Source organism: Anser brachyrhynchus (genome assembly GCF_964034855.1).
Source record: "Anser brachyrhynchus genome assembly, chromosome: 17".
NCBI lineage: Eukaryota > Metazoa > Chordata > Aves > Anseriformes > Anatidae > Anser > Anser brachyrhynchus.
In genome coordinates, this window is record NC_137710.1 from 9,316,543 (window position 1) to 9,342,665 (window position 26,123).

The 26,123-nt window shown below is 40.5% G+C and overlaps 2 protein-coding genes and 1 long non-coding RNA gene across 9 annotated transcripts in view; 1 reads left to right on the forward strand and 2 right to left on the reverse strand.

Annotated features, from left to right (window-relative positions):
- The window catches only part of LOC308179547, a 12,211-nt gene extending 8,296 nt beyond the window's left edge, over positions 1–3,915 (reverse strand). The window contains exons 1-2 of the long non-coding RNA XR_013940416.1: positions 3,642–3,915; positions 2,030–2,176 (exon numbers count right to left, since the gene is read on the reverse strand). This is a non-coding gene — a long non-coding RNA (uncharacterized lncRNA). The remainder of the gene's footprint in view (positions 1–2,029; positions 2,177–3,641) is intronic.
- YDJC (YdjC chitooligosaccharide deacetylase homolog) overlaps positions 1–10,302 on the forward strand; it is a 25,429-nt gene extending 15,127 nt beyond the window's left edge. For all 7 annotated transcript variants that reach the window (XM_080559885.1, XM_080559886.1, XM_080559887.1 and 4 more), the window contains 4 exons: positions 945–1,104; positions 1,784–1,883; positions 2,617–2,794; positions 4,953–10,302. In XM_080559885.1, the coding sequence (XP_080416011.1) occupies positions 945–1,104; positions 1,784–1,883; positions 2,617–2,794; positions 4,953–5,283 (769 nt within the window). In that variant the 3' untranslated portion in view covers positions 5,284–10,302. The remainder of the gene's footprint in view (positions 1–944; positions 1,105–1,783; positions 1,884–2,616; positions 2,795–4,952) is intronic.
- Positions 8,209–26,123, reverse strand: UBE2L3 (ubiquitin conjugating enzyme E2 L3). Its single transcript, XM_080559892.1, has 4 exons — positions 25,984–26,123; positions 17,637–17,732; positions 13,681–13,867; positions 8,209–10,299 (listed from the first exon to the last, which is right to left on the reverse strand). The coding sequence occupies exons 1-4, from the start codon at positions 26,119–26,121 to the stop codon at positions 10,145–10,147; spliced, it is 576 nt and encodes a 191-aa protein (XP_080416018.1). The 5' UTR covers positions 26,122–26,123; the 3' UTR covers positions 8,209–10,144.

Below are 26,123 nucleotides of genomic sequence, written 5' to 3' on the forward strand. Positions count from 1 at the left end.
GTTTCAAAGCATCTTTTTGGCCACCCTGAGAGGATTTCGGGAGTGGCAGTGAGACTCGCACAAGGCAGAGCACTCCCAGGTCCTGTTCTCATTTTAGGGGAAGCCACAGCACACAGAAGGAAACACCAGCACTGCGCAAAGCCTTGTGGCTGACAGGAGCTCTGCAGATACACTAGTAGTCTTTGTTTTAATTTGCAGAATGCAACTCACTTGGACCCTTGTGAATCCTTAACAAGGCCCTACATTTACACCGCTAACCTCCTACGTAACTCTTCCTCTGTGCTAGAGAGATGTTACTTTGTACAGCCTAGCTCGATCATCTGCAGGAGTAGACAGAAGCCTAGCTACTGCTGTCAATTTCAGCTGCAGCCTCTTGGACCAGGTTACCCTTAAACTCAGGCAGTATTTACACTTGTAGCCTGTGCTGTTGCCATAACTGCTGCCTTTGGCACTGTTGATATATACCTGGGTTCTGCTTAAAGGCAGCTTTAGAGGTCGTCAAGTAAAGCTCTAATGTCTCAGAAATGCAGCATCTTCAAAAGTGTGAGCTCAAGGGAATACCTGGGCTAATGAAGTGCTTTAGAACAGAGTTGCAAGGTCCAGATTTCTGTCAGTCACTAATGAGTTCAGTACCATACAGTTATAGCTTTTAGTGTAGTTACAAAATTTAGTCTGAAGTGCCTTGTGGCTGCTCTCCACATGAACTAGGGTGAGAACAGAATTGGGGGAGTCCCAGAAGCTGGACAGGATTGTTATCTAGTAATATTCTGCTCTGGTCTAGAGTGTTCCGCTTTCCTTTCTAGAAGAGCGGAGGTCCAAAGACGTACTCTAGTGAGCACAACACTGTTTAGATCTGAGTAGCTCTTTCACTGAAATCTCACTCTTTGGACCCAGTAAGGAAGGTAGAGGCGCAAAGCTTAACGGATGTTTCAATCCTGTTACAGATACAACATCCCAATAGGACTGCATGCCAACCTCTCCGAGGGCTCCCCTGTATGTGAGGTGCTCAAGACAAACTCTTCTCTGCTCAATGAAGACGGATTTTTCCACGGGAAGATGGGATTCAGAACAGCCCTATCAAAAGGTCTCCTGAATATGTCAGAGGTAGGAGAAAGCCACATACAACCATGCAACTTACTTTACTAATAAAACTTGACCTGCACTTACCCCAGAATGCAACAGTTGAAGGTCGTTTGCAGGTCCCAGCTGGGAGTACGCTTACAGATGAATCTGGGTTGTATTTTGGCATCTGGAGCTGCCTTTCTGTGTCCTATACCTAATTTTGCCAAAGCCTGTGCAACCTTTGAGAATCCATTCCTCCCTGCTTCAGTGACACGCATGCTAATGTGCTGTTAACTACTTGTCCGATGGGGCAGAAGAGACATTGGAACAGATACTTACTAAGAACCTAGAAAACCAATAAAGGGAAAATGCCAGAGAAGTGCTAAGTAGGCCTTGCATCACCTTGTCAGAGGCTTTTGTTCTCTAGGGGAGTGGCTGGTTTTGACCCATGAACAAGGATAAATGTGTTCAGATGATCAAAAGTGCTTATGGGATTAAAGCAGCCTTCCACTTTAAAGGAAAAGGGGTATTCAAATATAGTTTTTTTTTTTTTTTTTTAAATCCCTGCATCAGCACCATCCACTCACCCAGAGCGATAGAGACCTGTACCTCTCAGCATGTTGTCCCACGTACAGGCCAGCAATATCTCCAGGAGGCACCATGCACTCTTCTGACCTCAGCCTACTGACAGGTCTTTCTTTAACCCTTCTTTCCTGTACAGGTGAAGCAGGAGCTAAAGGCCCAGGTGGAGCTGTTCCATGAGCTGACAGGCCACCTACCTCCTCATATGGATGGGCACCAGCATGTTCATGTCCTCCCAGGTAAGGAGGCACTCCTTTTCTTCCGAGCACCAAGCAGGTGAGAGAGACAGTCAGCTGAGAGATGACTCCACTTACCATGGCTTCCTGGGCAATAAGCCTTATAAGACCTTGAAGAGGCCCTACAATTGCAGTTTGAGCGTTCTCACCTGGGTCGAGTTAGTCACTGAGATTGAAGCTGGTAGCTCTTTCAAGTGCTTCAAGATCTCCATCCTGTCAGTTGCATTTCCACACCAATCTTTGCAGGTCTCAACACGCTTTCCATAGGTGGGCAAGTATATGTATCCATTTTTCAACTAAGGTCAATGTGGTAGAGACAGAAAACAGCAAAAATCAGTATTTCCCCACATCAACACAGCTCTTGGTAATTTACTCTTTCAACAGATACACCTGTGCAGAGGCTTGGTGAAGAACTTCTTCCCAGCTGTGCAGATGCCTCAGGTGCAACTCTACAACTAGGCTAACTTCAGAGAAGTTGCTGGACTAAATGCTTAGTGCTGAGGGGAAGACAAGGCACCTGTAGCAGGTGTTGAGGGAATAATGTTTCCAGATATTTTCAGTTTAAAAGGGGACTCCCATCAAGATGAACAAAACCATTTCAGCAGAAGAGAAACCAAATGGGATATATATTTTTTTTAAATGCAGAAAGGAAAATATGTCTCTGGGCTAACAGGTTGCAGGGGATGTGTGTTGAATTTTTGATTCCTGACTAAAGTACCTCTGTTTTTACTTACAGAGGTCAGGAATGTATTTGCAGAGGTGTTAGAAGAATATGGGATCAAATACACACGTGTCCCAATAGAGCCAGGCCTTCATAACTGTGACTGGATCACACCATCCCTGATGGACTTTTATCTGGGAGTAGAAGAAGATTCTCTTAACACAGTGGATGTGTTTACAAGTCATGGAATAAGGTAAGGCAGGCTTTACTCATCCTTTTTGTGGTAAAGCTTTAAAATCTTGTCAGTTTCTGATAGGATCTTTTCAGGGATGGAACAAGATCTTTCTCTCTCCAATATGGGGTTTCCAAGGGGCTTCAGCAGCAGTATGACAGCACTGGAGACACTAAGGGTAGCATGCAGTTTTGTTTGAACAGGGATAACTCACCTCTCACCTGAAAGGGATTGTTCTTTTCAGGGTTTGCTTCTCAGCCTTTCTAATCGAGTAGATTAGTCTGGCTTCTGGGACATTAGGAGGCTGAAGTGCTACTTCAACACTGAAACTTTGAAAGTAAAGTCATGGGGAAGGTTTCAAAAGATAACTTCTCATCTCCTTGGAATAGTGGAGAAAGGGTTTTAAGTAGCAGGAAATAGACTAATTAAAAACAAGTACCTGTAGTTATGGGGAGACAAGAAGGTCAGAGAGCACGCAGCACCACAGAAAGCAATCACTGCTTTAAGCAGTCTTTTCAGTGTCCTGCATCTCAGACACCACACCTCAAGAGCTCAGCCCTTCCACCAGTAACATATTTCTTTTAAAAACTTAAACCAGTGTTTTACAGATGAAAAGTTCTTTAGCTGAGATCCTTGCAGTCACCTGTTCTTTGTGGCACATTTAATTACTTTCTCAGTCTACTGAAAAAGTTTTCTTGGCTTTTACACAATTTGTTTAGGGTATCAGTTGCTCTCAACACCAACAGCACACCAGCATTTCACTGTGCTCTTTCCAGGCAGAGCACACAGACTCTCCTAAAACAGCTCATTTCTGAGGAGGAGAAGGGTAGAGTAACTCAGAGTGGGAAATCAAGAGAGATTAACCTACCTTTTAGTGCAGCTTTGCACCAGGAATAACACAGGGGAGCTGGGCAGAAATCCTGTGTGCTCCAGTGCTCCCTATGCCCTCTGGGGGCCATATCACAGGACCTCTAAGAAGCCCCTGCTGCAGCACCCACCCTACTGGCCCTCAGGAGGGAACCCAGAGAAAGGGCTGCTATGGGAGCTGTGCCTTTATACCCACTGTGGCACCGCCCCAATAAGTGGGCACCTGCAGCTGCCTCCTGCCTGGAAACACTGCAGTGGGCCAGGCTCCTCCTCTTCTCCAGGTACCAGGGAGAGTGAGGAGGAATGGACTGCTACAAAAGAAACATGTAATGTGAAAAATCCCAGGAAAATGCGGAGAAGGTGGCCAGCAGAAGTCACAGGAAAACAAGCTGCAATTCAATTTCTGCATCTGTGCAAAGAGATACTGCACTGAGCCCTCTGAGTACACTTTATGACACTGTAGCGGGCAAGACTGTGCTTACTGCGTAACAACAAGGCTCTCTTTTGTGCAAGTTTGATCAGATTACAGTTAAAAAAATGTTAACTATTTTTTTCCCCAAGTGCTGCAAACTCAGCTCAGATGAGGGCGTTCAGCTGGGCTCATCCTTGACCACATGGGTAGAGCGTCTAGCTTGTTTCTTTCAAAAGCCTTCTCATTCTGCCCTCAGATACACTTGCACATCCTTCCTGGGCTTTTACGCTCCAAACTAGAACTGCAGTTTGCAGCCAGACTTGAACAAAGACTTGTGCTGAAGCTATATAAGAAGCAGCTTTTAGCTGGTGTCCTCTTAGCTGCGTATGGTCTTTAGCAGTAGCAACATTTTGCCTGGTGCTTCATCTTGTCCTTTGAGTTCTTGCGGCTCTTTGATACATATGAGGAGAATGATTTGTTAATCAAGAAGGTTTCTATTTTATTTCAGTCACTTTTTTTCCCCACATAGCTGAAGGTTACTATTATCTGGAGATAGTTATTGTTCAGGTTTTAATTGGCCTATAAATAGGTATTTTAATTGAGTGGCATTTCTCAGTTTAGCTCCATTCTTCCCTTTTGTGCCAATGCTGTGCACCTGTAAGTGCTCAGACGCCAAACAAGGCCAGTGCTGTGATGCAGTATACGTTACCAGAGTAATAACAGAAACGCTGGTATTGGGGCTCTGCTGTGACTTTCTGCCAGGCTGCAGAACTGCTACGCTAAATAGTGTCTTGATTTTGATAAAGAAAGAAACTGTGATTCCTAGTCCACTGGACATGACACACTCTTGTCTGACTGCCTTGTTGGCGTTAATATCTGTGTTCCCACCTCTGGCTGCAGGTGGCCAGACATTTACATAGGCTTGAGTACCATGGGCAAGAACATGTCCGTGAGCACCATCTGGAGTGCCATCGACGCTGCCATTGTGGAGTTCACATCCAAGGTGCCCTCGCCCGTACACCCGACGCCACAGAGCAGGACCGTAACGATTGAACTGATGGTGCATCCAGGGTACCCGAGCATCCCACCCATCGGCGGCTGTGGCGAAGGACCAGACGATTTCTCACAGTCCTGGGAGCGCCTGCACGAACTCCAGACATTAATTAAGCCAGAGCTGCAGAGCCATTACAAAACCAGGAACATTCAGCTCTGTTCATTCAAAGATCTTTAAGGAAGCAAGCACACACACAGTCCTATGTTTGTACTTTGAGGATGCGCAGAAGCCAGCCCACTGTTGTTTGTGCTACCTCCCTGACAGGAGCTGGGGATGGCCTGGGAATGGTGTTAGGCCTTTCATGGAAGGTGCAACACCCTGTGAGCAGTGACAGGCAGTACCCCAAAGCCCAGTTTTTAGGTCACAGCATCTGCTTTGAACGTTACAGCTCTTCTCAGTGTAGCCCACTCGCACACCATTCCGTGGCACCGGCGTGGCAGCAAAGGTCAGGTCAACCTACCAGAGGTCAATTCTGGCCAACGTGATGGTAAACGGCACGAAGACGCTTCGCTGTGAGACCAGCGAGCTTGCTAGCACCCTGACAGGCACGATTGTTTCTGTTTCAGCAACATTTTTCATTTCTAGACTTATTTGCCAAAACAAAAACCAAACCCACATGCTGGGTAGCAAATGCTTTGGAACAACCCATCGTTGTAGGCTGGCTACAGGGGGACTAGAAACCTGCAACATTTCATTTTCTTAACGCACAGTCTTGCTGCACGGACCCTCACCTGCTGCTCGTGCCTGCCCATTGGTGCCAAGAGCACGTTACTTCGGAGCACTTCCCCGGTCAGAGCAGCCGGATCGTGGTTTTAGCCTGATGGTGAGTGCAGCCATGCTCCATGGCATTCCTCAGCGAGCACCACTAAGGCTTTCTATTTTTGTTGCCTCAGCATTGAGCCATCACAGGAGAGTAACTATCAGTGACAGCCCTTTCATACTTTTTTTTTTTGGATGACTTTGCAGGAACAGCAACTGTTGACCCAGCTGCTATTTCAGTAGCTGCTGCATGTAGGAGCTCACCAGCACCCGTTACTGCGCTGCCCACTGCCTGCCATGAAAAATGCATGGGATGGCTGTCCACCAGCTAGCAGCAAGTTTTCAAGGGGACAAAGTCCTTGTACCTTTGTTCATTTTTAGTCCAATCATGAAAGCATTTGAACTCCAACAAGCCCTAGTAATCCTGTGTTTAACTGTGGCCCTGTCACTTGCTCGTAACTTTCATGTGGGGAAAAAATATTGTTTACACTAATTTTCTGCACAAAAGCACTCTACTTAGCATTACTTTTAACTGTTTTTAAAATATTAAAAATTTCAATATGACCATCATTCTTTTAAATGAAGAATAAACTCAGGCCTTTTTCTATTGTAATGCTTCAAGAGACTTTCATTTTTACTTCTAGCTAAAAAACACATATCCACTCTGTGATCACATGCAGAATGCCAAAAGAACATCCTTTTATATCATTAATGGGAACAAGTTCACCTTTCATTTTGGACATCTAAGGGAGTTTTTGTTCTGTACAAATACAAAAAAACATCACCAAGGACATTTTATAAATATTTTTTCAGGCTATTTTCGAGATTACTATCGCAGAGTTAATTTGACAAATTTTTTTTTAAACATCTGCCACACTGTGCAAGTGCTATACAAAACAGTTTCAGGTTACAGTAGTAGCTATCACGTGGAATGACAACTTCTGAAGCTTGTCCCATTGGTGTTTGAGGGTAAAGTTTATGTTGTGTTGACAACCGAAGCCGAAAAAAAAAAAAGAGATGGTAAACCTGTAGAAGGTGACTTAAGAGCCAGACGCGGTTAGACATGTGAGTGCCATCTAGTGACTGATGGTATCTTACTCGTGTACAGGAATATGCCTGACACCAACACAGTTTAGCTAATAGTTCTCAGCTTTTAATATAACAGGACCATATTTTGATGTATAATTTTTAACCTTATTTTTAACTTTTAGATTGCACCATATCCTAATTGATCAATTTGCTCTGATCACAATCAATAGGTTACAACATGCTGACTTCTGTGCATTTTCTGCTAGCTCAACATGGAAATTAACATGATGACAGCAGTCTTAACATGAGTTGGTTCTGTACTGTTAAGAAAAACATTCTATAAATACAGTATTTTTAAGTGAACAGCATCGAAACAAATATTCTTTTAAATTCAAATGAGTGTTAAATGGGAAAATGAATAAAAAACTACTAAAGGACTTCTAAATAAGAAACCTTTCAATTGCATAAAATGCACAGGGTGAAGTTTTCTCAGCAGTTCTATGAAAGCTTTAACTTAAAACAACAAGTTCAAATTAAAAATGCATTCAGACCACTACATATGAATGATGCTGGATCAAAATACTTAAGAAGTCTGAAAACAAAACCATGCCACACCACCTTTGAGAGCAATTTTTATTAGGGTAGCAGTATGGAATTGCAGAAAGCCTATACCAGTGCTCCTGGGTGTAGTTTCACCAGTATGTTGTTTTTATTTTGGATTTTAAACTGCATGTTTAGAATTCAGCATGGCTTAGGGAACCAAAGAGCACAAGAGCTTGATTTCCTGAGTTAACAAAGGATTTGACTTCTCCCCTACCCCCCCCCCAACTTCAACCATACAGTACAGTATTTGATGTCTCATCTTTCTTTCCGAGGGCCACCTAGAGACAAAAGCCATTATTTATGTTACACACCTCATAGTTTAGAAATTGAGCTATGAAGAACACACAATGAGAACTGATAGCAACACCTGTCTTCTACATGATCTTTACAGATGAATTCGAGTAGCCGGTGTATAGCACTGCTATAGGCCTGTATGAATCAGCTGCAGCTCCTTGAATTACACAGCCCTTCCAGTTCCCTTTCAATGGCATCCAAGTCACACTGATTCAAAGAAATGCAGTCTTTAACCTGAGAGGCTTACAACCAGAAAGTATATTGTTTAGTAGTAACGATGGCAGTAAACTAGTGCCACAGTTGTTTTAAATAATAAAAAAAAATAATGCAAATTTAAAGCATGGAAAGTTTCCATGCCAGCAGACATGATCAAAAGGTACAGTGACTCATCTGATGCAGAAGTTACACACACTTCAGTTTGACAGATAATTTGGCATTATTTTATTATGAATCCGAGTGAGCGTGAATGAAACAAAATCAGTACCAACTTTCTGCAAATGAAGACACAAAGATGTGAAAATTTGGTAATAGACAGTGCTCTCACAAGCCTGAAAACACTTACGAAATGCAAGTTTCCGTAAATAAGGTGAATGTGGTTTAACTTTATTTACCTGCCAAAGAATCTGTCTAAGAACACTTAAACATAAAATTTCTTAGCTCCCTAACTTATAAAAAAAATTTACTTTCAACAGAGGTGAGGTACTGGGCTGTCATTGTTTACACTAAGTCTGAAATAAAAGCTGGATGAGAAGAGTGAATGAAGAAATAGCAAATATACAATACATTAAAAACCAAAAAGGAGACCTACCGCTTGACACACTAGTTCTGAAAGGTTGCAGAGGCTGTATTAAAACTGAATTTAGGAGTAAAAACAACCATCTGGGTGTGAGGGATTTTCTAGTTCAACTTCGTGCACATCAACATGATATGTACTCCCAGATACCTATGGATTTCTGGAAATGTGTTTGCTCATTAACATACCCAAATTCCACAGGTGGGGAAGAGAAGGCAGTTTGACTGTATGGCAGTTTGACCATGGAGCTATGATCACACTTTAGATTTAGGACAGGCAGGCAGAAGAAAAGCAATAGAGAGTAGAGGATGCTCGGTTTTGAGCAGAAAGGGCATCCTTCAGCATGGGTGTGCCCTGGAGCAAAGGGAAAAGAGCTCTGCCTGATTAAGTTAGTGATAGAACAATACTTGAAGTACTCATTAAACCATCTAACATGTATTTTTAAAACACAGGAACAGCAGTAGTGAAGTGTACTCTATTACAGTTTATTGCTTAATCCTATTCTCATACTATTTTAAGAACTGTACAGCAACTGGGCAGGGAAGTGACATGAGTGCCATCCCCTAAAGCACAGATGTTCCATATGCATTCTGATGAGAAAACATACTCAGATAACTAGCAGTGCTGACAGATTTAGTATTTGAATTCAATTTTTTTTTCTAAAATACTGACTTTTTACTCAAGAACAGTTTATTACTTCGGTACCTCTTGGTCCTCAGTTTCTGAAACTGGTAGCAATGTTCTGTGCATGTTTTCCTAGCTGCTATGCATAGGCATAAAGAAGTGAAAGGAGTTTGTAATCACATTCCACTACTTGTTTGCTATGGATTTTTTTTTTCCAAAGTTTTCCAAAAGCAGGACATAAGCCATATTTTAATTCAATCACGCACACAAAAACTTGGGTTTCCCCGTTTAATAAACATTTTGTGGTAACACCAGCCAGATTTACATAAGACCTGGACATTATTTCTGATTGTATCTGTGGGGTTTGTTTTTTTGTTTATTATGTTACAAACTGAAGTTAAAGGGAACTTGCAGCAAGTCCCAAAAAGCACAGTGCAATGTTCAAAGAGAAAAGTAAACAAAACTGCCAAACACTCAATCATTTTCTGCCAGAACTGGGATATTTTTTCTAAGACATCGGTTTGGGGAAGGAGAGAAAATTCAATGAAGAATTAAATGAACTCAGGATAGTGGGAACTGCAAGGAAAAAAAAGAAATGACAGCCACAACCTTTTCAATTTAAGGGCAGAATATAAGTCTAAGATATTTTTGATAAATTCTGACAAGAAAAAGAAAACAGCATACTTTAAAGTATATTGAAGCAGTGATTTTTAAACAAAGAAAGCAGAACTAGAACATCTTAAATTTTTAATCCTTTCTTTACAGGTTACCTAGCCCACTTTTGATTAAGAAAACTGTAGAAAGTTAGTAACAGCCACAAGTTAACACCGAAAGGTGGCACTTGTCAATTTTCCATAGAGTCCTGCTTTACGGGGTGTCTCAAATGCACTGCTCCGATCTTCTATCATACGTTGCTGACATCAACTGTGTCAGATTTTAGTCCACTGGTCGCTTTTCACCATATTTCTTTGTAAACTCTTCAGCGTTCTTACAGAATTTTTTACGGTCCTTAGAGTATTCTTCAGCTAGGTCAGCCCGAAGGGGATGCTCGGGCTGTGGATCATTCACCAGTGCTATGAGGGACTGGATTACTGTCAAAAGAAGTATAAATATTGTCAGATACTAAGATGGTTCGTTTTTAATATCAAAATGTAAGCAAAATTCCCCAATAAGAAAATAACTGAATTTACATATACCCCTACAAGTCTAGAGTCTTTTCAAGAGCAGAGCAAAGTACTGCATGAACGAGCTATAGCAGTATGCCAAGATTGAGTTCGTTGACAGTGAGTATCAGAAAATCGTATCTGTAAGCAAAATCAACTACTTCAGTATAGATCAAAATGCATTGCAAATTATTTCCCATGTAATTAGCATCCTATCCATGAAATACTTCTCATACAGCTAAGAAGGAAACTGAGTTTCACAGACAAGCTCATCTAAAATGGACTGGATGAAGAGACCTCCGAAACTTCCATTGTGAAGCATTTTTTCCTGACACCTGTCACAATGAATTACACCATTCAATTGTAATTGGGCCTGCTTCAGGAAACCATGTTTTCAGCTTTATATCTTTCTACGACTCTTACTTCCCCTACAAACAGCAGGCAAGTCTTGTCATTATTCTAAACTGCCAAATATATCTCCTAGTAGAGATATACTGTGGAAAACAAATGGTTAAGAACCATAAGATGCTTTTTACCTTACTGTTCACAGCCATTTCATCAGCATTCACCACCACTGTCAAAGGAAGTCATTCTGACAATAACTAAATCATACTTCACATTTACAAAATATAGCAATAAATGTCAGTTGTATGTGAGTTTCATTTTCCTCATATATGTTCTCATGACCATTTAAAGCTAAACAGGTTACAACAATCCTGAGATCTGATATCTGTCCACTGAGAGGTAGGTGCATAACAGGGCAAGCCTACAGACAGGACACAGAAAATGCGTTTCTCTGTACGACAACAACAACATTCCACTTGAAGTAAGTTTGGGCTATACAGAGCAACACCAAGCAGTACCAAGATATTTTAAAGCAAGGGTACCACACCTGTTAACTGCATGCATTACACACCACAGCCAGCCTCCTCCTTCTGAACTCACGTCAAATACTGAGAGCCACAACATCCAGTGGCAGGGAGCTCCACAACAGAACTACACATTGTGTGCAGAGTCAGGGGCTATTGTTTGTTCTGAAACTGCTACCTACCAGTTTAACTGCATTCTCCCTGGTTTGGCAATATAAGTTTACAGTACTGATCACTCTGGTAGATGCTAGAGCAGCTTCTTTCAGAGCACAAATCTCCTCACACTCGTACTCTTTTCTACCCTTACCTGACACAAAGGAGGGACACACCTCTCAAAACAAACAAACTCCCAAGAAGTAAGGCTGTCAATATATTGCCAAGCAGGAACATTTCTTACCATAAATCAGAGTTTAAACTGTAACAAACTATCTAAGGAATGCAGAATTGGTACTAGCTTACTCCACAGCAACTTGCCTGTCCTGTACTTCTGAAAACTCATTACTACTATTTACTTACGAAACTAGGATCAATACTGTATGTAACCCTTTTCACTCAGTAAAACATGCTAAAACACTGTAATAATCCAGTAACACTTTACAGAAAGTTAACACACAAACCAGAAAAAAATAGCATTTTTCCTAATTCCCTAAATTCCTAAAACCAGTAATTGCCTCAACAGTCACAGCATTTTAAAACCATAAAGTCACAGTAGTCTCTTAGCATTCAGCAAAATTAATAAAGTTCAACTGTAATGTAAACATTGTATGAAAGATGAGTTAATGATCTATGATAAACCTCATTTCTCTATTCTCTGACACTTGACTGATCAAAACCAATTATTCTGACACCATACTAACAACGTTGCCTTATTTCCTGAAAAAGGAACTGAAGTTTATTTTTCAGTGCAGAAGAGTCCTACAGAAAAAGGAATAGACGCTTAAAAGCAGGGCTGTAATGATACTGTTGCAGGCTCATACAAAGATGAATTAACAACATCAGACATTGACACTAAAATGACTTCTTTAAGAGGAAAAAAAAGCACGAAAGACCATAAAACAGCAGAATGAGAAATTCGAAATATTTTGGTACCCAAGATTGTTCCAAATTCTAGTTTTAATGTACTTTATCACTTTTCTCAGAAAAAGAGGATTTTACTACTTCTTCAGGAAACACTATTTCCCACATGCAAATGATTTCCTCAATCGTTCCAACGGATGCCAACTCGCACTTACAGCCAGGTGGAGGTGGTTCCTTTTCTTCAACTTACTAGCCTTCCCTAGTTAGGACAACTACTAAGTTGTTCACAGAAACCTTCTACACATTACTTCAATTTCATTTCTCCAAAGGATCTTTGTCCTTCATAGACTAGGAAAAATCCAGAATAAATTGCAAGATCTTCACTATCTATTTAACAAGTTCTTTTTGCTTCTGTCCCCACTTCCCCCCAGCATTCAACTGCTCATTCTTTTCCAAAAGAAATATATATATATACACACAATTTTGTCAGTGGGGTGAGATAGTGCAAACTAAGTAGTTTTATTAGCATAGAAAAATATACAGAAATCTTAACTAGAGCATTGTTTACTATCAGGAACAAGGTTCACATGAAAATAATCCTAAAGAGTCTAGAAGATGGAAATACTTTTTCCTGCAGACCAAGACAGATCAGTGCCATTGAAGTTCTTGCACTGGATTAAACTGCTACTGATTTGCATTCAACTTGTTAAAACATGCAGTTATTGCAAGAATGCTTGCCCCCCCCCCCTTTTTTTTTTTAAGTGTACAGTAGTGATCACTTAATATCAAATTTATCTTTCCCTGCCAGAAAAAATGAAATTCTCACCCCAACAGGAACAACAACAGACAAAGCCTATTCATATCATACTCTCAGTCTGGCCAAGAACCTGATGAAACGTTTTCCTTAAAATAGTTAAATTCTTATCCAAAGACACTACACACTAAGCCTCACAGCAGTGATCTTTTAAGAGCTAAGAGTTAATTTGTGTTATAATTCTGTTTTTGCTTAACCAAACAAGGCAAACAACACACTTAGATTATAAAGTCACTGTTTAAAACTAAACACAAAATATTACCCTCACCATTCTCTCCATACTGCCAACAGAAATGCCTTTTTCTTTTTTTTTTTTTTTAATATTCCATGAGCTACCACCTTAATAAACTCTTCAGTCATTACGAGTTTTGCGGTTTCCTGGAGGTGGAAATGTCACAAGTCAGTGTCATTACCTTATGTTCTAATAACAAAATGAGATTCCAAAAGAGTTGCACACTGTGCTCACTACATGTGATTCATGATGCAAAGCTTATGGAAACAGATACATCAGGAAAGCAGTGACCGCCTGACAAGGTGAAATGCTACTAGCTTCAAACACACAATGCAAAGACTCTTGATGTACTTTTTTTTTCCCCCATAGACTCCTACCTTGGTCAGTTTTGGTTGCTGGCTTCCAGTTTTCAGCACTAATTACTGGCAGACAAACCTGACCCTTTTCATCGATGTTAGGGTGATAGATCTTTGTTTTAAATGTAATCTTAGGAGGTTTGAATGGATATTCTGCTGGAAAGTTGATTTCGATTCTGAAGGCTCCTTTGTCATATGGAGGATTGTCCTGCAACAAGATAACAAAATATCAAGAATGTAGCATATTCTAACAAAATTTAAGAAAAAGCAAGCTCCAGGCTTCAATCTATCAAATGACCTCTTTTTAAAGCACTTTTTTTCCCCAAACACACTGACACGTCCATGTGTCAGGAAACATCAGAACCAATTTGGTAAGAAAGAGGCAATACGATCTCTATCTTTCTATTCTGGAAAAGGAGAATTATCACTGTTCTGAAGCAGGCTGACATTTCTACTAGCAGGAAAGCACCCAATACCATTTATTCCATGATCAGAGATCTATCTAATAAGAACTTTTATTCCTACACCTTTGTATTTCAAAAAACCTTGTAAACCCTTTCTGAGATACAAACAGGAAACCTGGCAAGGAAATTGGTTTCTCTGAACCTAGTTATTTTGTGTGTCTCACAACATGGTGGTTCGAATAGCAAAGCAGTTTGATTTGTCAGATTTCCCTATACATTCTGAGAACCTTTTTGTGCTGACTACATAAAAATCTGCTGAGCATTCATTTGTACTAAAGATAGATATTCACTGCGTCTGCTGATGAGAACATTCTGAATTTGTATGCAGTTTTAGCACCCACTGTTATCAGATCATTTTTGAAGGAGTACGATGAAAGAAATGTGAAGTAGGCAAAGTAGATCTTCCTGCTTTAACAGAAAAAAACAATGCCTAGAATCTCATTTAGAAAACCTGTTAGACTATTGATATTGTTTCAAATACTAACTGCAGAAGAAAGGCAGAAGAAGAATAAGCTATTGCTACATTTCAAGCTGATGAAAATGCCCTTCTGCAATGAAAACAGAAACTGTCATGAAGCTTTTCCAGATACTTGAAGAAAAACAGTTGAAGATTGAATGTTTCCAGTTTGTGTTAAGTATAATCACACACATCCTTCACGACCCATCAGATCATTTCCTTCAATCAAACCCACCCACGAGTTAAAAAAAAGCTTTACCAAAATTTGGGGGTAAGGAGCATTTTATTAAAGTATTACTCAACAGATAATGTTTAATTTTAGTTTCATCTAGAAGGGGAAATCTGGTTGTGCCTTTCTAAGAAATAAAGCACAACTTTTTGAGTCAAGGTTAGAGGTAAGTAAAGTGCCTTAAAATCACTTTTTATCCAAGCAATCATAAAAGCCTGGTAAGTTTAACAAGTAACTTTCTGGTCATGATGACAACTTCAGCATTTAATGCCCTCTCCCCACACTGCTCACTTGTTCTTACCTCCATCACACGCTAGAATTTGTGAGGACGTTCAATGAACTGATACGGGAACTGACCTGGCTTAAAAATATCCCTTTTCTGCTTGACTCTCTTTCAGTCAGAACAGTTCTTCACCATAACTCACCAATAAATTTAACTAAAAATGTATGTAAAAGGGTGGCTCATCTTTTCAATTGACATTCCAGCAATTCATTTCCAATAGTTCGTTACATTCATTCTGATACTGACAAGGGAGAGAACTAGAATTATAAATACCGTAACACAGATGGCAAGAAGTTGACTTACATTTACCCGGAGTATTTTGCTCTGCAAAAGTTTATTAAAACTGCTTGCTATGGACAAGATTAAATGAAATTCATGGTATACCAACAGTACCTCTTACTTCAGGCAAGGAGCCTGAAGTCTTGTACTGGTGTTTGAAACGAACAGTGTATCTTCTCAACATAGGGTACGTAAGGTGCCCTATTCTAGGATTTAGAACAGGAAAAGACGTTGATGAGCTGTCTCAGCTGAACACTCTGGAAAACTAACAGTTGTTCCAAAGAGCAAAATATGATATATACAGTAAAGGTTTTTAGAGCAGCATTTTTCACAGTAATTCTGCATGAACATGCCAAAATACTAACAACCTTCATATCTTTTAACACTTTCATTAAGAAGCTGACCAAAATAACGCCTAGTTACAGAGTTTAATAATCAGTAACCAGTTAGTCCTACTAAAATATGAGCAGTATGTCATTAAACCCTTACTTGCTGTTTCCATTTGTTCTTGGTAAAACTTCAAAAGCAACAACTCAGGAAAACAAACCAAAAAAAAAAAACCAACCCAACCTATACTTGCAACCAGTTTGTATTTGACATTTTTAAGCCACCAACCCCAAGAGTGCAAGAGCTAAAAAATTATGCTTCAGAGAATGCATCATTTTTAGTGTTTTCTTCAAATAGTCATCTATACTACTCTTTCAACACTTACAACACAAATATTAATTACTACAATAAACGTAGATTTTGTGACAAAATTCCCTCTTAACTACACCAGCAATGAATTTATGGCTATTTCCCTTGCAACAGGGCACATTATAAAACAAAAGGTAGGCATGAAGTGTGGTTCCTCGCAATGATGCTTAAACACTTGTGATGTGAATCTTTGCAAATAAAACACTAAGTTCATGCTCATACTCTGGTGAGCAGAAACTATTAAAAATAGAAGTAGTACACCACGTACTGCAAATTTTAACAGGAATAAACTTTCTGGTGTTTTGCTTTATTAGCCACATTTACCAACTTCAAAGTATTATCAGAACACTATCCTGTTATACATGAACCACAAATATCGGAGTGGCTTACAAAGCACACTGTTTCTCAGCTATGCCAAATTCTAGTGTCAAATCCTGCTTGCTTTATGCGCGAGAATAACCTCAACCACTAGAATTACTTGCAGAAACGCATGTAAAGAGTAAACTAAATCTGTTCTACAGTACCTCAAGTTCAAAGGCCTCGCAATTATCTCAGCAGAGACTGCATGATCCAAGTTTGGGAATGCCCTTCAGCTAACACAGCACAGGCACTGCCAGACTAAAGTTTCAAAGTGTTTTAAAAAGACAAATTTACGCTGGTCAGGAGACCTTTTAGGTTGTACTCAAGGAAAAGCAGAACTGATGCTCTACTAGCATGGCTTCTATTGCTGCAGACATTTGAGTAGCTCATGTAACTAAGTAAGCGTGAGCCACGGCAGTGGAAAATAAAGGAGGTGAAAATCCACGACTTTAATTTAAAGAGAATTCTCTTCTGAGAATCCAAACAATTTCCTTGCATCAAACTTTTTCTAATACTAAATTTTGTTCTAGAAATAGAGTCAGTTACAAACAAAACAATCCAACCAACCAAAAAAAAAAACCACACAACTAAAAACCGAAACACACCAAAAGCTATTGAGGAGTAAACAAAGTATTCACAACTCAGATTTTATCCCACAATGTAGATTTTGTACTTTCAGATTAACGTAATAAACTACAAAATTAACCTGCCTGCCCTTTCCAATACCTTTCCCAACTAACCCAGTGCCATCACCGAGCCACAGCCCTTGCCAGTTGCAGCCATCTGTTGGACCAGGCCTATAACTGCGCAGCATCCAGCCAGGTATCGATCAGAGAAGTCTAGATCTCTTTCAATTACGTATGGATTTTTCTTCACAGGAGTTATGAGAAACACCTACTAACGTAATCAGACATGGATAGAACAAAACCACACAAAACATTCAAGTAAAATGAGACAGCAAGGTTACAGTATTTGCCTAAGATTATAGGAGAAGTCTAAAGAGACCCAAGAATTAAACCTAGGGCCACATTAAATGCCCAGAAAACCACAACTCCGAAAGCCAGTTTTTACAGTAGTAAGAAAAAGTCCTGTGAGGGTGCAAAAGTTGTCTAATGGTCACTAACAGCAGCGCTAAGCTGTGCATTTGTGATACAAATGATCATTGCTTTATTTTAAAGCTCATTAGAATAAGGAATCATCTATACTCACAGGAACAATAAGCCCTTGCCAGGTCAATAAATTAGCTTCATCAACCTGGATATTACGGAAGTTTTTCATTCCACATTTGCGGATTTCTTCAAGCTCCTGGAAAACAAACAGAGTGTAAACAGAAGTTAACAGTAACGTTAGACAAGATGCTCATATTGACATTTCAGAATGCTTGCAGGTCAACGTGGGTTCTTTAATACTACAGAATATTGAGATTTCAGTGGTGGCAACCCACATAAACCAGAAAATGTTGCCCCTGTAAGAAGTAAAGTTTTCTGAGACAGGGTGTTTAAAAAGTTTTGGTGTGTCACAAAGATATAAAAATGCTTTGTTAATAACATCATTATACATACAATGAAGTAGCAGTATAAGAAAGTGTATTTTAAAATGTTTTTACATCTCAAATGCAAATCAATGCCTTTGGTAACAGGCTTTGATAATAGCGAAGAATAGAAATCAAGTGCAACTGAGGACTTGTCTGAATGAGAACTAGTGATTTGGAAGAATTACTTCAAAACAGTTTAAACACTGAAAGTCATTGAACAGACCCATTATTTCAACCGAAAACTAACAGATTCCAGCTAGATCAAGTTAAATTGATGTAAATCCAGAAAAGTATCCAACCCAAGGTAGTCTTATTTATATCAGTAACTCAAGAAGATGCTTCTTCATCTTTGATTCATACCTCCGTATGTAGCAGTATTTATTAAGGTGCCTCTCTTTATAACTACATCACTCTTGAACAAAGCATCCTTCTGCACCCATCAATCATCTGTCAAATTATTTTTGATCAGTTAGTGATCTAACTATCACTAAAACAAATATTTTGGCTATTTTTTATATTTGAAGTCACATATGAGCCCTACTTTAGCAACTGTTTTCCTGAGTATTTTATCTTAAAGCTCTAAGACCAAAAAACAAACACCTCAAGGCTCCACTTTTTTTTTTTTTTTAAACCCACAGTAGTTATAGCCCTTTGCTATTGAAGAGTTTGACCTTTAAAGTGAATTTAACTGATTTAAGATGAATTCAAGTCATCCCCAGTGAAAGGTAAAATCTTCCCAGTGATTTCAAGACTGAAGCACATGTCTGTCTGGCCACACAAGTTCAGAAAAATGTTGCTTATGTGCACTCTGCCAGCACACAGTTCTTTGCTGAGTGTAACCACATTTGTGAAACCAGGCTATACATTCTGATAGAAACTCCAACTACAATCAAAGGCACTATATGCTGAAAAAAAGATCAGTTTTCATGGTAAAAGGACTTTTTTTTTTTTTGATAAAATGTTCGTATTTCATCATAGAACAACCTTTTCTGCACCTGACTGGAATAGATTTAATACTTGCCGTGATCTCTTGCATAAACTTAGCAACACAATAAAACACAAACACAAAAGGGGAACAAGATTTCCAAATGCACAAAGAAAATAAAAAATCATGACAGCTACAGACTAGAAGATGAACATTTACACTTCCACCCGCTGCATCTCTGAAAGCAAGAGCATACTCACAACACAACAGTTTAACCTTGGTGTCTCCAATATTGAATCAATGCCCAACACAATCTTCATGACACTAAAACCAGCTGCTTAGTCTAGATCTCTGGATTAATCCCCAAATTCCACTGCTGTTAGATTTGCGCAATATCACAGACAGTTTTTTGTTGTCGTTTTGCTTTTTTTTTTAAAAGGATAAGAGGATTATCCTATTTCCTTAATACAGGAAAACATACGGAAAAAAACCACACAAAAATAATCCCATGAAGAACATTTAGAGGGATCCAGTGGAAGCCAAAGTACCCAGATGAAAATAACCTTCATTATCACAGGTATGAGAGATCATTTTTGACCACTGAAACTGCAAATCTGCACACTGCTTTATAGCTAGCTTTGAATGCTTACTGCACAAAGCATCAGCTCAGAAGAACCTGACCAACACTGCTCATCCTGGCTAGTTTAGGAAAGGAACTAACTCACAACGCTGCTCTAAGCCACTTGCTGTCTACACATACAGAACTGTGAAGTCCTAGCAAACAACCACTCCACAGGGCATAAGAGGGATAAATCCCCACCAGATGTAATGCACCAAACACCAGGAATAAAACAAGCTAGATTAACCATAAGGCATTCAGGCATGAATAAACATGCAACACAAGTAGTTTGCCTCTAAAACAAGGGAAGAAAAATGGGTTTAGATATTTTCTAGTCAATTTATTTAAAACATTACATGTATACAGAAACTTACAGAAATCCCCAAAATGTCCCAGTGAGTGTGGCTTCCACGTGGAAGTTATCATCACAGATTCAGAAAAGTTGCATGAAAGGAAGAAAAAATTCAGACAAATATGCAAAAAATATTCCCTGTTTTCCCTCAAGTCCACCACACGGGAGAGGGAATTAAATAGCCTGGAAGACAGCAGGGCAAAGAGCAAGCAGAAACCGTGTTCAGGGCACCTTCCTCTTTTAAAATGACTTGCTAAGCCTATGCAGGAATTCACTTTCATAATCAAAGAAGTGGTAAATTACTGCAGTGCACTGGGACTATATTCTGTGCTTCTGCTGCTGCCTTGGGTCTTGAGGTAGTAACTAGCAACTGAAAAAGAAAGCAGAGGAGTATAAACTAAGCAATTCCTCTCCTCACAGATATGACTTGCATGAATTATTTACTTAAGACAGGCTCCAATTTATCCTAGAAGTGTATTGACAGTGTAATACTATATTTGCAATTCATATTTTTAGTTTTTTTTTTTTTGTGTGTGTAATTCATCGGGAGTGATAAGAGATTCAGCACTCAGGATTAAAAGGGCGAAGGGAGTGTTTGGGTTTTTTTTTCCGGCAACTGACAAAACCCCTAATAAAGATCTAAATTACAGAGGCAGACACAACTAAAGCATATGCGTACAGTTAAAAGAGTCAATGAGCTACTAAATACCATCAAACAGCACAGATTAAAAGTTCATACTTTATTTAGCATGAGCAAGTCCAGAGAGACAAAAATTACTTGATGATGTTAAAGGATATAGTTCAAATATTTATTTTAAAATAACCCTTAGGAGTCTAGGCAGACAGTGAATGGATTAATTCCTATTCCCGTCCTCCACCCCTTAATTTTGTCAAGTAACATAATTAAAGGCACACAGAAGGAGTGTAACTAGAGGTTAGAACACTGCAGTAAGAATTTAAGTCATCTTTCATTACTCTGTTATCAACCTTGCACGTGGCCTGCCTGCACTGGTTTGCCCGTTTATAAAACAGAAATGTCTTCTTATTTCAGGGGGCTCCCTTGAGACGTGATGTTTGTAGTTTGGATATGTTCAGAGAAAGTGTTATACACAGTGCTTGAGAAGGAGAAAATGTTGTTTCAGAGGTAATAACTGGTCTGAACGTAGTCCTACAAGTACGTGCTACCTTTCTCATATATAATCTATCAATAAATTGTTAAAATTTTAATTTTGGCTTCGAACAGCACAAATGATTACATGCTATTGAAAATCAAATGTTTGAAATGAAGAAGAAAATTAGAGTGGCATCAGCTTAAAATGTACTCAACTCTTAAAAAGAAGGTTCAAATATTAAATATACACCTAAAGCCATATATTCTCAAATAATTTTTAGAATTCCCGGTTCCTCTAAATTCCATCCAGGACTAGAAAAAAATGGTTCTGAACACAGTCCTGCAACTACTTTGCCCGTGCATCTCTGAAGTTTGGGGTCTTGTCTAAAAAGAAACAAACCTAGTATGAAAATGCAGTGAAGACTTAACAACTGTAAGAGTTTAATCCAAGATATGGGAGTAGGCGTAAGGGCTTATATTGACTTCAAGTTCTGCATCAAGCCCAAAATGCTATTAAATACACAAAGAAAAATGAGTTTACTGAAACAACTCCAAACCTCATTTGTCTTGTGTTTACAATTTCTGTTTACCTGGTCATAAATAGAATCTCTAAGAGAAGTGTGACAAAGTTAAACAAGGCTCCAAAGCATTGATAAGACGCTGGCCAATTTTACTCTCTGAATCTTGTATACTGCTGAGAAAGGTCCAAAAAACAAAACAAAACAAAAATTAAAATCAAGTAGAACGGAAAACAAAACAGATTCTAGCTCTTATAGGAGCTATTATTAAGTTTCCACTGTGACGTTACAGCCTGTATACACACGTGCCTTTTATTTATTCTACTTTTTGGCAGAATATTTTCCATCTGATCCTTATTCAGAAATGTTTTCTTAATATTTTGATTATAAATCCTTTTGCCACTTTTCAGTTTCAAAAAAGGAAAATAAATCAGTATTCTCACTTTTCCATAGGGACAATCATAGCTGCTCAAAGCCAGACTTCCCTTGTTACTGAGAACCAGTGACTGGATCCATTTAGAATTGTTTTTCAATAGCAAAGTTGGTTAAAACACCTTTATTTGGAATGGTTATACTGTTTACAAGACCACAGCATACTGCAAATTGCAGGCCATCTACAGCAGGTACATGGGTGTGGCTTTGTTTTTCTGTTTTATCATGAAGTTCAACAGTTGCACAAATGTTTGACTATGCAATCATGGCAGCAGAGTGAGAACAACAAGAAAATAACTTACTTATCCTTTAAATCTATTTTCAGTTCTTAATGCTAAAAATACTTTTAATGTCTAAAAGCCAGGAACAAAAGCGTGGATCCTACAGAAACCTTAGCTTGATCATATTGCAGATGAACACAGAAAGAAGTAGCTCCAACCCCGGGACCAGAGAGCCTTCTCAAATGTTGCTGAAAAATGCCAGTTGAAGGCCCATCTCAGTACCACACGCTACTCAAACCCCAAGTACTATGACTATCCAGCCCCGAAATAGCCTTCCCTTTGCAACTACCCACTACCTCTCCACATATCATTTAGCTCCAGATCTCCAATGGAAAGCGGCTTGTTTTACATCAGTGGGTGGCAACTGTGAAAAGCACTCGAGTGAAGTCTCTGGCATGTCTCCTGGAGATCTGTGTTCCCCATCAGAAGTGTTTGGAGACAATTTGATTTTTACGAGAAAGGGTCTTGAAGCAAAGCAGCTCCCTTGAAAGAGAAAGCTATGCTGCTTTCCTAAATCTAATTACTCTGTATTTGCCTGTTTTTTTTTCCCCCCTCGAGAGATGATCCAAAACAACAAACCCTTGTTGAAGGCTGCCTTATTCCCACCTCTCACATTTCATGAGGAGCTGATATCTGACAACTATGGCTCTTTGAAGAGGTGTAATGGTGGCTCATAGATCAAAACTTCACCTCAAATGTTGCTGGAACGTGATTCATTAGCTATGAATATTTCACATTTTTACTAACCTAGGTGTGCTCCTGGAAAGACTTGAGAAAACAGTAGAGAAAACTTGAGTTAGACTAGACTGCATACCGTTGACAATGGCATAAAGCTACAATAGGCCATAAATAGGTCTCTGGCCTATGAAATGTAACTTGCGCACACAGAGCCTGAGATAACAAGACAATTTTATGCACGTTATAACTTGACTTTTTTAGGACTTGATTTTTTTTAGTACTTCTTTCACAAGGAGGTTTGCAAATTGAAGATTCCACAGTTGGAAAAGGATGTCCACTTCTACCTGCAGAGTGGCAACAATACTCCCATTGCCAGTTTTCTGTGGGCAGGTAGCATGTTATCATGAACTTACTACATCCAGTCTCTTTGTGCCACTGTGATTAATATAAATAACTATGCTGCATGACACACATCCAGAAAAAATTACAGTACTTCAAAACGTTGGCAAGACCTTACGGAAATGGGAATTACTTTATTTTATGTGACTTATAAAAGGTTCAAAGTTAATTCTCAGGTACCAAAGACAAACTTGATATTTAGCCCAAAAAAAGACAGTTAATGCTTATCCTAAATTATTTTAGGAAATGGAGTGACACACTGAAAAACTATTTCCTTTAGTTATCATCTCTCATCATTCTATGGCCCTGAGACATAAACACCACAGACTCTTCAATACTGCAAAACTGTAACAGTGAAAGACTTTAAAGAGTCATTTGCTGATCTATGAATTTCCACTTTAGAACTTAAATAAAGGTATCAGGTTGATACAGATGAGATCAGACCTGCAAAACATCACGCTGCAGAGATCCGCATTACATCATCTGTACAAGAGCTCTGGTTTGCTCCTACTGAGATGAATGAAGACTCAGAGCATGTTGGACCCTAAAAAAGGCACAAAGGTAGCTGCTTATTTAATAGCATTTACAAGTTACACAATAAAGCATCTCACAGCTGTTGAACTTGCATAGAAAAGCACACAACACACACGGTCCATAAATATAAGGCAATAAAAATGAAAGTAAAAACGTAAGAGGGAAGTTACCAATGTCTCCTTCCTTCCTACACCACTCCCTCTGAAAAGGGATTGCTACACTGTTTTTCTAGAAAAGAACGTCACATTATCAAAAATCATTTTTACGGTATGCTTTCAGTGGAAAAGTGAATTATTAACTGACAGTTAAGAAGCATAGTGAAACTGAACGGGGGGCTGAAAAACAAGAGGTACTGTAAATATTAAGGACAATTTATTTCACCTCCTGGATTTTTACGTTCTATGCTATTTAAAAAAAATTAGACTTCTTCCTCTCTAACTAGAAAGTAGTGCTGCTTTTTTGAACAATTAATAAATTTTTCAGAACTAGCATAAAAGCTGCTTTGCAAAAAGATAGTAAACAACAGTTCAGTTTATCTGAAACAAAGAACCTTATCTGAGTACAAAGGAACAGACACATTGATGATTCTAAAGCTGTGACAAAAATAACAGCTATCAAAAATGAAATAAATGAATGTCTTCTCACCAGGATCCTTAAGGACAATTAAAGGCTTACTCCTACTGATTTAATATATATGAATGACTCTGCACATAATGTATTTACTATTTAATTTGTAATGTCTACATAGCACAATTAAAATACCAAAACTACCCCTATGGAAGCAATACTGAGCTATTGTTTTCTTCAAAAGTGACCGAGCTACAATGGTTAATTATGTATATGCGCAGGTAAGGAAATACAACGTCAAATATCTACGTATCCCAGCCAAATCTCAGCCCTACTGGGGGCCTGCATCCTTGAAGTAACTTGTAAATCCTGTATTAAAAGGATAAGTTTAAGAGAATCACCCATATATCTATTAAATCCTAGTGCACGGTTATGTTGCACCCCACGGTGAGGTGGTTTTTAATCAGGTTAAGACATTGCCTGACAGCTAGAGGGTCCTTCCTCTGTGTTTCACAGGACCAGCCTGTACAGCTCATTGATTTATGTTACAGGCATGCGAATACTGTAGGGTACTACCACAACATTTTACAGATGAGTAGATTTCATGCCACTAAGTACGCGTGTCCTAAGCAAATTCCACTGCAAACAGCTTGTGACGTGAATTGGCACTTATACACAACACATAGAAGAAACTTGCACCTTTTGGGGACAATTATTATCTTTTTAAGTACCTTAGTCCTCAAACAAGATGATAAAAAAAACCACAAGATTCTCAGCCCAAACACCCGTTTAAAATAACACACATTCCCTTTGTCGAAGCCGAGTTGGAAATACCACCCGTACTTAGGCGCAAGCTGAGGGCTGAAGACGAAAACATCACCGCGCCCGGCGCGTGTGAGGAAACTGCTGAACCCGGGTCCAGACTTCACCGCGATAAGCCCCGGCCTCACCCGGCTGCCGCGGCGCTCGGAGCCCTCCCAGCAAATCCCCCAACCACGAACCCCCCCGAACAAACCCCTCCCGTCCCCGGGCGGGGGAGCCCCGCTCGCTGCCCAGGGCAGGGCTGGGGCAGGGGCGAGCCCCCCGCCCGCGGGCAGGGCGGCCGGGGCGCTTCGCCTCGCTTCCCTTCCCTTCTTCTCCCTTCCTTCCCCTTCCCTCCCGGCGCTGCCCCCGGCGGCGGGCCGACCCCTCACAGCGCCCCGGGGCTCGGCCGCTCCCCGCGGCGTCCCGGCAGCGGCGCTTCCTCCCCCCCCGGCCCTTCCTCTTTGCTTAGTCACCGCGGGAGCCCCCCGCGGGAGGGGACCCGGGCGGCCCCCGCCCAGCGCCCCCGCCCAGCCCCGGGCGCCCAACGGGGCCCGCGGCGCCGCCTCGGAGCCCGGCGCGGCGGCGGGGAGCGGGGGGGGGAGCCGGGGCGGCCCCTGACGGCCGCGGCCTAGGTGCCGGCTGCTCCCCGCCCGGCCGCCCCGGCCCGGCCGGCGACGAGGGGCAGGGCGAGGGTCCCGCTGGGCCGGGAGGGGGCTCCCCGGCCGCCGGAGGGGCGCTGAGGGAGAGGGGTCGGCGGCGGGCGGGCGCCCCCCGGCCCGCGGCGGCGCGGCGCTGGTGTTACCTTCATCAGCCTCCTGCTGGCCGCCATCTTGGCTCTGCTGCTGCCGCCCCACAATGCATGGCGGCGGCGGGCAGGGCGCTGCGGGCCTGCGCTTCCTGGGGCGGCGGGGCGGGGCGGGGCGGGGCGGCCCCCCGGCATGT